The sequence below is a fragment of the Haliotis cracherodii genome, unplaced genomic scaffold (genome assembly GCF_022045235.1).
Source record: "Haliotis cracherodii isolate W230 unplaced genomic scaffold, xgHalCrac1.p SCAF_7, whole genome shotgun sequence".
NCBI classification, from domain to species: Eukaryota; Metazoa; Mollusca; class Gastropoda; order Lepetellida; family Haliotidae; genus Haliotis; species Haliotis cracherodii.
Genome location: NW_027266330.1, coordinates 59,613,147 through 59,629,934, shown reverse-complemented (window position 1 = coordinate 59,629,934; position 16,788 = coordinate 59,613,147). Strand labels below are relative to the sequence as shown.

The window sequence follows — 16,788 nt, the reverse complement described above, 5'->3', positions numbered from 1 at the left end:
GTTTGTGTTGGTAAGTAATGAGGGTAAAAAACGGAGATATTAGTTGAAGCCTATCAGAAAGTGAAACTGTGACATATATGTGGGAGAGATATGAGACTACAGGAAGTAGTACACCTGTATGTGCTGCAGGCAGTTTCTGTTGCCCCTTGCTCCTCACTGAAACTGCAAGTTCCTGCTCAATTTTTCCCAACAATCTAATCTAAACTTGAATCTAACAAAATTAGTTTTTTGTTTCACGGAATTTCTGTCAATGTCATGAACTAGAAACAACATAAAGATAAATGTTGATTTTGAGTTAAATTTGCTCAGAAATAAATGCATTGTTAAAAGTAATTGCAACAAACAGGTTTAAATAACATATTAAATCGAACAGCATTTTCCAATTTTGTATTTTTAAAAATATTAAGCTAACCTTGTTTGTAAAGTGAAAATAAATTGGTGTTGCCTTTTCACATTGTCATAACATGTTGACGACTTGTAATATAAGAGCTGTCACCCAAGGGAATAAATGTGAAAACATAAATACTTTGTCTGTTGTGTGATAACAAACAGGTGACGAGGAGACTGCCTAGAACTGATGGAGGCTGTATTGTGGGTTTGAATCCCACATAAAACCTGATTACAACTCACTGCCATCATCATCCCTGTGCTGATCTGTTTTACCGAAGTAGTCTATGCCCTACATCACTTCAGTCTTTTCTCCAACAGTCAGACGCTCATCTAATTGAGGGAGTGAGTTGGGTTTTACGCCCCTTTTAACAACATTCCATATATATTGCAGCATGTCAGCTTAATGTGGGAGGAAAGCCCGAAGTGATACAGGTCTAAGACGTTTACCACTTCGGTGAAACCAACGATATGGTATGGTGCTGACAAACCTAGAAACATAATCGGGGCGAACTGGGATTCGAACCCACAATCATAGGTTTCTGGCGTGCCCAAGGGACGCAACTCTGCACAGCGAATCGCGATAAGTACATAGAAAGTTGCATGATTGAAAATGTAAGGCAAGTGTTTCAGGTGTTACAGGGTTGTTAGTGCGGTATGTTTTGAATCTGGAATCTTTCAGGAAAACACTATAGGACAGCCATTAGCTGTGTGGAGTGGTAAGTCAATATAAATATTGTTTACAGGGAGCAGCACCATCATACAGTTATCACAGCTAGGCGACCTGTGAAGATCAGGGTTAGCATTACAACCCATGCTTGAATAGGTCTTCAGCAACCCATGCTTGCCATAAAAGGCGACTGTGCCTGTCGTAAGAGGCGACTAACAGGATCGGGTGGTCAGGCTCGCTGACTTGGTTGATACATGTCATCATATCCCAATTGCGTAGATCAGTGTTCATGATGTCAGTCACTGAATTTTCTGGTCCAGGCTCAATTATTTTCAGACCGCCATCGTATAGCTGGAATATTGCTGAGTGCAGCGTACGACAAACAAACAAATAAACAAACAAACAAACAAACAAACAGACAAACACAGCTAGGCCTAAGATCAATTGGAGGAACACTGACCTGTCAGTAACGCCTCGTAGGAAATATCTCAAGTACTGGAAACTAATCACTCTCCCAGTGACAAACAAGTCATTAACAAGAATAACGAATCCAAGACAGCGTGTGATAGAAAGACCTATGTTTAATATCAAATGAGGTAGACATGCCGCCGAGTTGTCTTGCTGGATCCTTAAAAGAAAAGTGACATTTGTAAAAATGAGGTCCACAAAAGACAACCCGTCCAGACCAAAGATCACCGGCGATGGCAGTGAACATGTTGACAAAACAAGTCATAACAATGATTGTGTACAATTTGAAAATACAAAACCTTATATTTTTCATCTTGTATAAAAGTCTAAAATCTGTGCCTCTGGTTTACAAAATACTGCATTGCACACTGGATGAGTGAATGAATGTTGTTTTATGACCCAGCCATCTTCCCAAAACAGTGGTTGACATCACAATTCCAAGTCATCTAGGCATATTGACATGATATCAACCAATTCAGACAGCCTGACCACCTTATCCAAATATCTCTACTTTAAGATATAATATTCTAACTATCTATTCTATTCTATATATTCTAACCACACTATCTCAGTTCTAACAGTACATACTATATACGATGTAATAAGTGCCCAGGGCGCTCTCAAAATTAGAAATAGGGGGCTCTTATTAGAATATTATTTTGGTGAAAAAAACCCACAGATTTGAAAGATCGTAAATTCCGTGGTTTATGCTGACAGCCTGAATGATACAAAAGAAAAGTCTGTGTGTATTATACACGACAGATATATTTTTCCAGAATTTAATTGCTCATAATTAAGGATGCATAAACACACGAGTGCCTATTATACACGAATAAATAAGTCTTGTGTACATTGATCAATCGGAAGCGGTGCTAATTGGGATTGTTCACCAGCCAATATATTAGCAAATATTGCCGTGGGCGCTTTTTAGAGCGGGGCGCTTATTACGTCGAATACGGTAGTAACAAAGGCAAGGTAACTGATGAGAGTGTTGCACAATTTTGAGACAACCAAATTTGAATATTTTTTTATCATTTAACTTACTGAGGCTAAAGACTTTAACACAATTAATACAATTCTATTTTGAAACAAAGTGGTTTTGTTGCCTAGCAACCATTTTATTTAATGACTGGTTTGATACCAAAAACTGCATCAGAAACCCTGCTTCTGACTGTTAGTACTGCACCCTTATCTGAGTATTAGCTTCAAGGAATGACCTCCATCGTCTCAGTACAATGCCACACCAGCAGGATCACACAGTAACCATGGTAACCACCCAACAGGCCTTGTAGTTATTTTTGAAACAGCAGTTATATGCCAGCATCCAGAACAAAAATTGCATGACAAGAATCTTGTCAATGAGTATAGTTAAAGATATGTCGTTCATATCTTCTTAACTTTGTACTTCCTTTCAAACGCTGGCACATCAAACTTCCTGGTGCAGCCCTTGTAATTCATGTAGCGGATCTTGCCGAACACCTCGCGCTCCTTCCAGCCCTGGTCGTGGATGCCGCAGATAGACCACATGCAGCCTGCACACACACCAGTCACAATATCACAACTATGTTCATTGTTTAAGAAATAAACGATAAGTGGGAGTTATTTTATTGTAAGATAAACACGACCACGAGTCATATATTTCTTATATGGTTGGTTGGTTGTTTTGTTGTTTAACGCGCACTCAGCAATATTCCAGCTATATGACAGCGGTCTGCAAATAATCGAGTCTGGACCAGACAATCCAGTGATTAATATCATGAGCATCGATCCACGCAATTGGGATCGATGACATGCATCAACCAAGTTGACCATCCGATCCCGTTAGTCGCCTTTTACCAGCAGAGTCACCTTTTACGGCAAGTATGGGTTGCTGAAGACCTATTCTACCCCGGAATCTTCACGGGTCTTATTTCTTTAATGAGACATCAACATTTTGTACAGCCCTTTTAAGGATGTTGATAAAATGTACAAGCTTAAAAAATATTTACACATATTTTAATAATGATGACTCCATGAACAGAATCCGACCTCGGCAATGTCGGACAAATCTATTTTATGAACAGGTGGGTTAAGTTTGGTATTTCCCGCATAATCTCACAATCCTCACGTCGACTACCTGTACCTTTTCTCTCAATACCGATTTTTGGATGCGATCGTATGGCCATTGCATTTATCTAGAGCTGCATCTATGGGGAACAACTTGCAAGACGTTTCCCTCTCAAAAATATCGTCGTCCAATATATGACGTCATCAAGTTGCAAGCGCATGTTCGAATCACCAGAAATGACGTCATGATAGAGCAATGTTTTATCGTGAAAAAAACACTCTTTGTTCTTCATTGTTCTTTGCAATTTATCACATAACTTTCTTATATATTGATATAAGTATAATCGGACATGAACACGTGTGTATCATTCTCATGTAAATATACTCACTGCCAAAGAAACGTGAACCACAGAAACATATGGAGAATGACCTAATGACAAAACTAACAATCAGTTAAGTGGTACCACAGTGTCTTAATTCTTATCACGATATGCTGCACGTGATTTCCAAACTTTACACGCTAATCCTGCACGAGACAAATGGTGCATCTCGAGTCTACCTATGACGTCACATGCGATGCGTTCATAAGCGTCGGTTCACACAACATACCAGTATGTTCGTTTGTGCAACGAACCAATCCAATATCTCTTAGAATAATTCTTCACGTATTAACGAACATGTATGGTATTTGCGTTTCTTTTGGTGGTGAGTATATTACTGTACTATTGCTATCACTGAGCAGTGATCATTTTCAACAACCAAAATATTTGTCATAAATAATGACTCTTGTTGTCAACAAACATCATCACCAATCACATGGCGGACTTACCAACGTAACCGTTAGGATCTCGACCATCCAAGTTGTACTTGTCGTTGAGGAAGATGGAGTCCTTGAGAGCATCCTCTGGAGAACGGGTCCACTCGAGGATTTTCTTGGCCCAGTACATCCTCAGGAAGCCGTGCATCTTGCCTTCATTCACCATCTGCAACTGGAGACAAACACACACCATACAGGAGATGTAGAAGATTTCTCACACCAGAAAAGGCTCAAACATAACACATAACAGCCATAACATGAACTTACAGATTAGCTACGATCATTTTGTGAAACATTCCCTGCTGTTTTTCAAGGTCTGTGGTACGTTTTCGTAGCTCTTTGACCATCGTACCTCCCATTCCTTATGGACTTACAGATTAGCTACGATCATTTTGTGAAACATTCCCTGCTGTTTTTCAAGGTCTGTGGTATGTTTTCATAGCTCTTCGACCATCGTACCTCCCATACCTTATGGACTTACGGATTAGCTACGATCACTTTGTGAAACATTCCCTGCTGTTTTTCAAGGTTTGTGGTACGCTTTCGTAGCTCTACGACCATCGTACCTCCCATTCCTTATGGACTTACAGATTAGCTACGATCACTTTGTGAAACATTCCCTGCTGTTTTTCAAGGTCTGTGGTATGTTTTCGTAGCTCTACGACCATCGTACCTCCCATACCTTATGGACTTACGGATTAGCTACGATCACTTTATGAAACATTCCCTGCTGTTTTTCAAGGTCTGTGGTACGCTTTCGTAGCTCTACGACCATTGTACCTCCCATTCCTTATGGACTTACGGATTAGCTACAATCACTTTGTGAATCAGGCCCCGAGGTTATTCAAGGTCTGTGGTCAGGTGGGTTAGATCAGAGTTCACCAAGGGTATGTTTGTTTCGTTTGTTTGTTTGTTGTTTAATGCCACACTCAGCAATATTCCAGCTATATGACGGCAGTCTGTAAATAATCGAGTCTGGACCAGACAATCAAGTGATTGACATCATGAGCATCGATCCACGCAATTCGGATACGATGACATGCATCATCCAAGTCAGCGTTCCTGACCATCCGATCCCATTAGTGTGGTTGGTTGGTTCGTTTGTTGTTTAACGCCACACTCAGCAATATCCCAGCTATATGACGGCAGTCTGTAAATAATCGAGTCTGGACCAGACAATCCAGTGATTGATATCATGAGCATCGACCCACGCAATTGGGATCGATGACATGTATCAACCAAGTCAGCGAACTTGACCCCCCGATCCCGTTAGTTGCTGAAGACCTATTCTACCCCGGAATCTTCACGGGGGGAGACAAGCATGGGTTGCTGAAGACCTATTCTACCCCGGAATCTTCACGGGAGGAGACAAGTGTGGGTTGCTGAAGACCTATTCTACCCCGGAATCTTCACGGGGGGAGACAAGCATGGGTTGCTGAAGACCTATTCTACCCCGGAATCTTCATGGGGGGAGACAAGCGTGGGTTGCTGAAGACCTATTCTACCCCGGAATCTTCACGGGGGGAGACAAGCATGGGTTGCTGAAGACCTATTCTACCCCGGAATCTTCACGGGGGGAGACAAGCATGGGTTGCTGAAGACCTATTCTACCCCGGAATCTTCACGGGGGGAGTCAAGCGTGGGTTGCTGAAGACCTATTCTACCCCGGAATCTTCACGGGGGGAGACAAGCATGGGTTGCTGAAGACCTATTCTACCCCGGAATCTTCACGGGGGGAGACAAGCATGGGTTGCTGAAGACCAATTCTACCCCGGAATCTTCACGGGGGGAGACAAGCATGGGTTGCTGAAGACCTATTCTACCCCGGAATCTTCACGGGGGGAGACAAGCATGGGTTGCTGAAGACCTATTCTACCCCGGAATCTTCACGGGGGGAGACAAGCGTGGGTTGCTGAAGACCTATTCTACCCCGGAATCTTCACGGGGGGAGACAAGCATGGGTTGCTGAAGACCTATTCTACCCCGGAATCTTCACGGGGGGAGACAAGCATGGGTTGCTGAAGACCAATTCTACCCCGGAATCTTCACGGGGGGAGACAAGCATGGGTTGCTGAAGACCTATTCTACCCCGGAATCTTCACGGGGGGAGACAAGCGTGGGTTGCTGAAGACCTATTCTACCCCGGAATCTTCACGGGGGGAGACAAGCATGGGTTGCTGAAGACCTATTCTACCCCGGAATCTTCACGGGGGGAGACAAGCATGGGTTGCTGAAGACCTATTCTACCCCGGAATCTTCACGGGGGAGACAAGCATGGGTTGCTGAAGACCTATTCTACCCCGGATCTTCATGGGGAGGCAAGCATGGGTTGCTGAAGACCTATTCTACCCCGGATCTTCACGGGGGGAGACAAGCATGGGTTGCTGAAGACCTATTCTACCCCGGATCTTCATGGGGAGGCAAGCATGGGTTGCTGAAGACCTATTCTACCCTGGATCTTCACGGGTTGCTGAAGACCTATTCTACCCCGGAATCTTCACGGGGGGAGACAAGCGTGGGTTGCTGAAGACCTATTCTACCCCGGAATCTTCACGGGGGGAGACAAGCATGGGTTGCTGAAGACCTATTCTACCCCGGAATCTTCACGGGGGGAGACAAGCATGGGTTGCTGAAGACCAATTCTACCCCGGAATCTTCACGGGGGGAGACAAGCATGGGTTGCTGAAGACCTATTCTACCCCGGAATCTTCACGGGGGGAGACAAGCGTGGGTTGCTGAAGACCTATTCTACCCCGGAATCTTCACGGGGGGAGACAAGCATGGGTTGCTGAAGACCTATTCTACCCCGGAATCTTCACGGGGGGAGACAAGCATGGGTTGCTGAAGACCTATTCTACCCCGGAATCTTCACGGGGGAGACAAGCATGGGTTGCTGAAGACCTATTCTACCCCGGATCTTCATGGGGAGGCAAGCATGGGTTGCTGAAGACCTATTCTACCCCGGATCTTCATGGGGAGGCAAGCATGGGTTGCTGAAGACCTATTCTACCCCGGATCTTCACGGGGGGAGACAAGCATGGGTTGCTGAAGACCTATTCTACCCCGGATCTTCATGGGGAGGCAAGCATGGGTTGCTGAAGACCTATTCTACCCTGGATCTTCACGGGTTGCTGAAGACCTATTCTACCCCGGAATCTTCACGGGTCCCGTTAGTGTGGAGCAACACAAACAGCCATTGGATACCTGGGCAGCATTCCAGAGCTTGTCGTGAGTCTTGCCGTCCTCCAGCTGCTGGCGAGAGTACAAATATGGCCGTTTGTCCTCAGCATGTAACTTCAGTGATGTCTTGGCCCAGTCGTACGCTCCTGACAAAACGAAATACGTAAGTCAGGTGCTGTTGTCAAGTTTATTCTGCCGTCCAATGACTCCTTAGCAAAATTCTTTAGATTCTGCAATTATTGTAACAGATAAATATGCTTCAATGATCCAAGACTTGTCACAAATGCAGTTTCTTAAAACTATTTTTCACATTGTCTCATTGGTCAGATTACAAATTACCCTATTCAACGCAATAAGCGTACGCAAATTAATCATGTAATTATACTGTCTGGCTATAAAAGGTGTTCCTCGTATATCTGGACTTATGTTTGTAACTTATTTTATTAATTCTATTCAAAATTCCTTTTTAATATTGCTTTAATTAATTTTCTCCCGCAGTACCTTCAATGGAATCATAATGTTTGTTGTAGAAGCAGAAATTGTCAGCCAACTCGCGTCTCACCACTGCCTCTTCGATGAATGCGTTCACGCTCTCAGTTCCCTTACTGCGAAACTGTTTCACAGTCAGTATACATCTCTGAACTGAGATTTGCCCTGAAATTACATATGACACATTCTTATAACTTCAATTGAGGCATGACACATAGATGCTTTGTATTTATATTCTCTTCGCAGGGGCATGGACATTAATATTGATAAAAGAAAAATTATTTTTTCAAAATGGGAGGTCCATTATCCAAATATGAAAAATGTTTTTATAATGGTCAAACTATGAATATAAACGCATATGAATATCTAGGGCTTATGGTTACGCCCAAATTGGTATGGACAAGAGCTCGTAAAGCTTTATCTGAGCAAGTTAGTAAAGCTCTCTTTCCAGTTAAGTCTTTAATAAGACGTTATGAATTAATTAAAGAGGCTTTTAATGTATTTGATAAGAAGATTGTACCAATATTAACACAGTGTCAACACCCTGCCTTTATTTCCTTGAGCTTACCAAAATGTATCCATGGTGACAGGTTACTGACAGCATTCTTATTAGGATTGTTGCGATCAGCGTTGAAATATTTCAGTCGGTCTGTACAGAATGACTCCAGCATCTGAAGACCCCCCTTGGTTCCTGGGATGGCCCAGTCCACCTCCTTCACAGAACGGTCCACCTCTAGGCTGGCGTAGGCCGCCTCCCACTTGACAGGCTGACAATAGATTGCACAAACCATCTGTGTTTTTGTTTTGTGGGCAGTATAGTGGTCAATCTCATTAAAATCAGATCTTAGTTCTCGTCTTGCTAAACAAAGGTCTGAGGACAGCCCATTACGGGTCACGACAGACTGACCTTGCGCGAACTTTGACCGACCAAAGGAATGACCAATCAGAAGGCAGCTTTCACGTGCTTTACGGCACTAATTTCAAATTGATGACTACGCTTCGAAACATCTTTTGACAAATTCTCGATTACAAATTTGAAACCTGAACAAAAGAACATTCTGGAATGGCTAATAGATGGTCTTGATTGTATTGAGACAGTCCTTTAACCCCTAACTATCATTCGGAGTTAAAGTTTTCGAGGCAGCATGATCAGAAATCACATTTCGACTGTCACTTTCATAATCTGGTAAGCCATGCTCTGATTGGTCAATGAAAGGTCATTCTGACGTGACCCGTAATGGGATGTCCTCAGATCTTTGTTTAGCGGTTGCGAGAACTGAGGTCTGATTTTTATGAGATTGTGTGGTGGTTAAAGAGTTTTTTTCACAAAAAAGACCTTGGTTCTATTCCCAACATGGGAACAATGTGTGAAGCCCGTTTTTGGAGATATTTCTGAATTATTCCAATATGTGTTGTATATTTTGCCAAGAGGGATACCAGCGGCCAGACATGTTTTTCAAATATGTCTTAAGCTGTTAAGAATAAAACAAATTAGTCATCACACAGATAAACTTTCAGTCCCAAATGATTTTAAAGAATATCTTTCTAAAGAAACTGAATTTCCAATAATTGAACAGAAAAATTGCAAAACATTAGGAACCGACCATTTTGATATTTGAGGGGGATGTCTAGGATTTTGTATGGACAAGAGTGACTTTTTCAGCTAGATCTTCGAAACAAAATACTTTTTTATAATTAAAACTACGAGCCTAAATATTTGTTCACAAAAAACAGCTTGCAGCAAAGATTTTTTGTTGCTGACAATTTCTTTTTGTTTTCAACAGTCACAATTATTTTTTTAAAGCAATTTGGGAGACACTTTACTTTTTTTGATATCCCGAATATCAAATGTTCAGTGCACCATCCTCTACATCTCCACAGCTAGCACCTCCAAGGTTCATACAGATGATGAACACTGAAATTCAAGGCTTTTCAAGGCTTTTCAAGGCTTTCAACTGTTAGTTTCACGGCTTATTTAGTTGGGTTAACATTCAATGTCAATATTTTATAAATTCACATATTAGTCATAAGACCTAAAAACCAGTATTGACATAAAAAAATTCCAATAGGACTTATTTTCACGACCAACAAATAAATACATAAGTCTGTCATGAATTTTAATACCGTACTTTAATCAACAAGTATATGTCATTATGTACAAAGTCAAGGTTTTTCAAGGTATTTGGTGATTTTTAAGACTAAGTAGCTCAGCCAATCAAATTGGCAAATGGAAATCAAGGGCGGGTAATTTCAGATTGTTAGAACAACTGAAATGGATCCAGGGATCAGTATATGGATATAAATTCCCCCCTTGGTCTTGACGGAGAAGGTAAGCCTGGGGAGAAGGGAATTAGGGGAGGGCCTTCGGCGGGCTTACATTCTCCGTCAAGACGAAGGGGGGAGTTTATATCCTACTTATGAACCGTCTAAACGTTCGAAGTACATGGAAAGACAAGAAAACATTGACATACCTTATAGTGAAATACAGTGTATCGCGATATAAAAGGAATTCGCTCAAAGCGTGCGAGAGAAAAACGTGCAGCCTGGACTAGATGGAGTCATGACGGGATAATCTGAACAAATTCTGCCCCAGTAGCTCAGTGGGAAAACAGTGGATTACAAAACTTAACACGCTATGTGAGGTTGCAGGTTTGATTCACATCATGGAATTTTAATGTTCAAAACAAATTTCTGACTTTTAACCAATCATCAAACACAATTGTGTTCACATCAAGACGCAAGTTTATAAAACGTTAAATTTCCCGGAATGCCTGCTTACCCGGGCAATCTGAGGGAATAACTCCTTTACAGGTTTACCGAGAATAGTCGAACCTATATTTATAACAGAGTGACATCGTTAGAGGTTTATAACGTAGGTTTACAGAAATATGAGACTTGGAGATGTTGAAGATGGGTAAAACACCATTTATCATTTGTTGCGCTGCTGGCGTACTGATACCCGGCAATTCTTAAAATCAAACAGCATTAACATGCGTGCATAATTACCCAGTGTAGACTATTCAGCCTCCGTACCTGTATTTATTTAAACATATTTGGTCAATGAGGCCACTCAAGTCAGCAAAAACATACGCAAATCTTACTTCAGATTTAACTGTGGCCTTATGAGGATGTTTACACACTGGTGGAAACGCAGTGAGGAATTCTGGGAGTTTGTCTGTTATTTTCTTGCGTATTGTGCGGGCTCCATATTCCAACTTGGGTGACGCCTCCCAACAAGGCACAATGTTATGAGCATCGATCTGAAAAAATATCAATATTCTCTGGTTATGAGCTTATATTCATTAAACAATTTTTTATTTCACGTCACTCAAAAATACCCAATATCCCTAATTTATGCTTATTCTGGATGCCGGCCCGTGAAGATCCAGGGTAGAATAGATCTTCAGCAACCCATGCTTACTGTATAAGGCGACTATGCTTGTCATAAGAGGCGACTAACGGGATCAGGAGGTCAGGCTCGCTGACTTGTTTGATGCATGTCATCGTATCCCAATTGCATGGATCGATGATCATGTTGTCAATCACTGGATTGTCTGGTCCAGACTTGATTACTTACAGTCTGCCGTCATATAGCTGGAATATTGCTGAGTGCGCGTTAAACAACAAACCACCAAACGAAACATGGATGCCATGGGCTCTCATCTGATCAAGGTATTTGGGCGTGGCCATAAGAATCTAAATCTTAGCAATGGAAAACTGCCCCAGAACACAATCACACCTTTGATATTTCACCCTTTTACTATTTAGAAAGTGGTCAAATGTAACAAATGGTATATTTGGGATAACACTTTCTTAATAAAGTATTCTTGTATATTTTGGGGATGAGTTCCGTCTGGGATTCGAACCCACACTGCCAGAGTGAGACATCGAATCGCCAGCACCACTTTGTCAGAGGGGTACACAAAGTACGTAATCTAGACAAACAGTTATCAGACTTTCATTTGTTTCCAGCTTCGTAAATTAATTCGCCCGTACATTAAAGATTATTATAACCAGCATGCAAGCGTGAGTGACCCAGATGTTAGGAGGCGACCATGGTGATGTGAGATATACGTTAGTTTTTATTGGGAAGTGTCTAGTGAGTTGTCCCCATAGATGTAACTGGGCTATGCAGATAAATGCAAATGCTGAATGATCGCTTCCAAAAGTAATTTGGTGAAAAAGTACAGATAAACGACGTCAAAATTGTGAGAATATGCAGGAAATACCGAAATTAACACCCCTGTTCATAAAATGGACTTGCCCGACAGGTTGGATTCTATTCAGGCAGTCATTATTATTTAAATACGGGTAAAAAATTTTAAGAGTGTACTTTGTCACTAACATCCTTAAAGAGGCTGCGCGTAATGTTAATATCTGAAATAGAAAGCGACAACTTGTGGTTGTCGTTTATCGTGCAATAAAACACAGCAGAGAGAATAAACAACTGCGCTCATATATCCATGCAGTGTTTTAGTGTATGATAAACAACGACCATGAGTCATTTATTTCTTAAATATATTGCAATACAAATACTTTTCCAATACACAGCCCTATTGTTCTTATTTGGGTGCCTCTGTGGAGACCGCACCTACCTGACACATCGGGATATCTTTCGGCAGCCTCTCTTTCACATCAGTGACCCAGGCCATGGGGGTATGCAGCGGGGAAAAGTCAGTGACCACACCACCTATGTTGTTGTCCTTAACGAAGTCCGGCAGGACGTCCTTCGCATAGCCGATCAGCAGGTGAAATGATATGTTCAGTGTCTTACACTCCTGGAACAGAAATACACAGAAATAAAGCATTCCTTCCAGACACCTAGACAGGTTGGGACACCCAGACAGGTGGTGGCACAAAGACAGAGACTGTGACACCAAGACAGAGATTGTGACACCAAGACAGGTTGTAACACCTAGACAGAGACTGTGTCACCTAGACAGAGATTGTGACACCCAGACAGAGATTGTGACACCTAGACAGAGATTGTGACACCAAGACAGAGACTGTGACACCAAGACAGAGACTGTGGCACCAAGACAGAGACTGTGACATCAAGACAGAGATTGTGACACCAAGACAGGTTGTAACACCTAGACAGAGACTGTGTCACCTAGACAGAGATTGTGACACCCAGACAGAGATTGTGACACCTAGACAGAGATTGTGACACCAAGACAGAGACTGTGTCACAAAGACAGAGACTGACACCAAGACAGAGACTGTGACACCAAGACAGAGATTGTGACACCAAGACAGAGACTGTGACACCAAGACAGAGACTGTGACACCAAGACAGAGACTGTGACACCAAGACAGAGACTGACACCAAGACAGAGATTGTGACACCAAGACAGAGACTGACACCAAGACAGAGACTGTGTCACCAAGACAGAGACTGTGACACCAAGACAGAGATTGTGTTACCAAGACAGGGCTGTGACACCAAGACAGAGACTGTGACACCAAGACAGAGATTGTGACACCAAGACAGAGACTGACACCAAGACAGAGACTGTGTCACCAAGACAGAGATTGTGACACCAAGACAGAGACTGACACCAAGACAGAGACTGTGACACCAAGACAGAGATTGTGACACCAAGACAGAGATTGTGACACCAAGACAGAGACTGTGACACCAAGACAGAGACTGTGACACCAAGACAGAGACTGTGACACCAAGACAGAGACTGTGACACCAAGACAGAGACTGACACCAAGACAGAGACTGTGTTACCAAGACAGAGACTGTGACACCAAGACAGAGATTGTGACACCAAGACAGAGACTGACACCAAGACAGAGACTGTGTCACCAAGACAGAGATTGTGACACCAAGACAGAGACTGTGTCACCAAGACAGAGACTGTGTCACCAAGACAGAGACTGTGTCACCAAGACAGAGATTGTGACACCAAGACAGAGATTGTGACACCAAGACAGAGATTGTGACACTAAGACAGAGACTGACACCAAGACAGAGATTGTGACACCAAGACAGAGACTGTGACACCGAGACAGAGATTGTGACACAAGGACATAGACTGTGACACTAAGACAGAGACTGACACCAAGACAGAGATTGTGACACCAATACAGAGACTGTGACACCAAGACAGAGACTGACACCAAGACAGAGATTGTGACACCAAGACAGGTGGTGACACCAAGACAGAAATTGTGACACCAAGACAGAGACTGTGACACCAAGACAGAGATTGTGACACAAGGACAGAGACTGTGTCACCAAGACAGAGACTGTGACACCGAGACAGAGATTGTGACACAAGGACAGAGACTGTGTCACCAAGACAGAGATTGTGTCACAAGGACAGAGACTGTGTCACCAAGACAGAGATTGTGTCACCAAGACAGAGATTGTGTCACCAAGACAGAGATTGTGACACCAAGACAGAGATTGTGTCACCAAGACAGAGATGAATATCAGAGTGGAGGTCCCCTACCTGTTCCACTTCCTGGAGTCCCGTGAGCATGAAGCCGAACTGCCGAATCGTAGCCTCCAGGAACCGTGGCACCAGACAGAAGCAGACGTGAAGTGGCACCTCCATCTTTAGGGCCAGACGCTGAGCATACAGGAAGGCCCAGTTGTCTGGTAATAGAGAAGAGCTATTCATTATATACTTCAGTGAGAAAGACCGAGTTATCCGAAGTTGAGAAAAGTTGATTTCCAAAACACACCTTGTACTCTCTGATCCCTGGACATCCAATACACACCTTGTACTCTCTGATCCCTTGACATCCAATACACACCTTGTACTCTCTGATCCCTGGACATCCAATACACAACACCAATACACACCTTGTACTCTCTGAACCCTTGACATCCAATACACACATTGTACTCTCTGATCCCTTGACATCTAATACACACCTTGTACTCTCTGATCCCTTGACATCCAATACACACCTTGTAATCTCTGATCCCTTGACATCTAATACACACCTTGTACTCTCTGATCCCTTGACATCCAATACGCACCTTGTACTCTCTGATCCCTGGACATCCAATACACACCTTAAACTCTCTGATCCCTGTACATCCAATACACACCTTGTACTCTCTGATCCCTGGACATCCAATACACACCTTGTACTCTCTGATCCCTGGACATCCAATACACAACACCAATACACACCTTGTACTCATTGATCCCTGGACATCCAATACACAACACCAATACACACCTTGTACTCTCTGATCCCTGGACATCCAATACACACCTTGTACTCTCTGATCCCTGTACATCCAATACACACCTTGTGCTCTCTGATCCCTGGACATCCAATACACACCTTGTACTCTCTGATCCCTGGACATCCAATACACAACACCAATACACACCTTGTACTCTCAGATCTCTGGACATCCAATACACAACACCAATACACACCTTGTACTCTCTGATCCCTTGACAACCAATACTCAACACCAATACACACCTTGTACTCTCCAATCCCTGGACATCCAATACTCAACACCAATACACTCCTTGTACTCTCTGATCCCCTAGACATCCAATACTCAACACCAATACACACCATGTACTCTCTGATCCCTGGACATCCAATACACACCTTGTACTCTCTGATCCCTTGACATCCAATACACACCTTGTACTCTCTGATCCCTGGACATCCAGTACACACCTTGTACTCTCTGATCCCTGGACATCCAATACTCAACACCAATACACACCGTGTACTCTCTGATCCCTGGACATCCAATACTCAACACCAATACACACCGTGTACTCTCTGATCCCTTGACATCCAATACTCAACACCAATACACACATTGTACTCTCTGATCCCTTGACATCCAATACACACCTTGTACTCTCTGATCCCTGGACATTCAATACACACCTTGTACTCTCTGATCCTTTGACATCCAAAACACACCTTGTACTCTCTGATCCCTTGACATCCAATACTCAACACCAATACACACCTCACTCTCTCTGATCCCTTGACATCCAATAAACACCTTGTACTCTCTGATCCTTTGACATCCAATACACACCTTGTACTCATTGATCCCTTGACATCCAAAACACAACACCAATACACACCTTGTACTCTCAGATCTCTTGACATCCAATACACACCTTGTACTCTCTGGTCCCTTGACATCCAATACACAACACCAATACACACCTTGTACTCTCTGATCCTTTGACATCTATTACACATCTTGTACTCTCTGATCCCTTGACATCCAAAACACACCTTGTACTCCCTGAACCCTTGACATCCAAAACACACCTTGTACTCTCTGAACCCTTGACATCCAAAACACACCTTGTACTCTCTGATCCCTTGACATCCAATACTCAACACCAATACACACCTCACTCTCTCTGATCCCTTGACATCCAATAAACACCTTGTACTCTCTGATCCCTTGACATCCAATACACACCTTGTACTCATTAATCCCTTGACATCCAATACACAACACCAATACACACCTTGTACTCTCAGATCTCTTGACATCCAATACACACCTTGTACTCTCTGGTCCCTTGACATCCAAAACACACCTTGTACTCCCTGAACCCTTGACATCCAAAACACACCTTGTACTCTCTGAACCCTTGACATCCAATACACACCTTGTACTCTCTGATCCCTGGACATCCAATACACATCTTGTACTCTCTGATCCCTGGACATCCAATACTCAACACCAATACACACCGTGTAC

At 42.9% G+C, this 16,788-nt stretch overlaps 1 protein-coding gene across 1 annotated transcript; it reads right to left on the bottom strand.

Annotated features, from left to right (window-relative positions):
- Positions 1-1,656: 1,656 nt before the first annotated feature.
- Positions 1,657-14,784, bottom strand: LOC139447598 (deoxyribodipyrimidine photo-lyase-like). Its single transcript, XM_071229004.1, has 9 exons — positions 14,760-14,784; positions 14,525-14,670; positions 12,653-12,835; positions 11,159-11,317; positions 8,626-8,824; positions 8,070-8,222; positions 7,593-7,714; positions 4,401-4,560; positions 1,657-3,057 (listed from the first exon to the last, which is right to left on the bottom strand). The coding sequence occupies exons 1-9, from the start codon at positions 14,782-14,784 to the stop codon at positions 2,909-2,911; spliced, it is 1,296 nt and encodes a 431-aa protein (XP_071085105.1). The 3' UTR covers positions 1,657-2,908.
- Between the last annotated feature and the right edge of the window lie 2,004 nt (positions 14,785-16,788).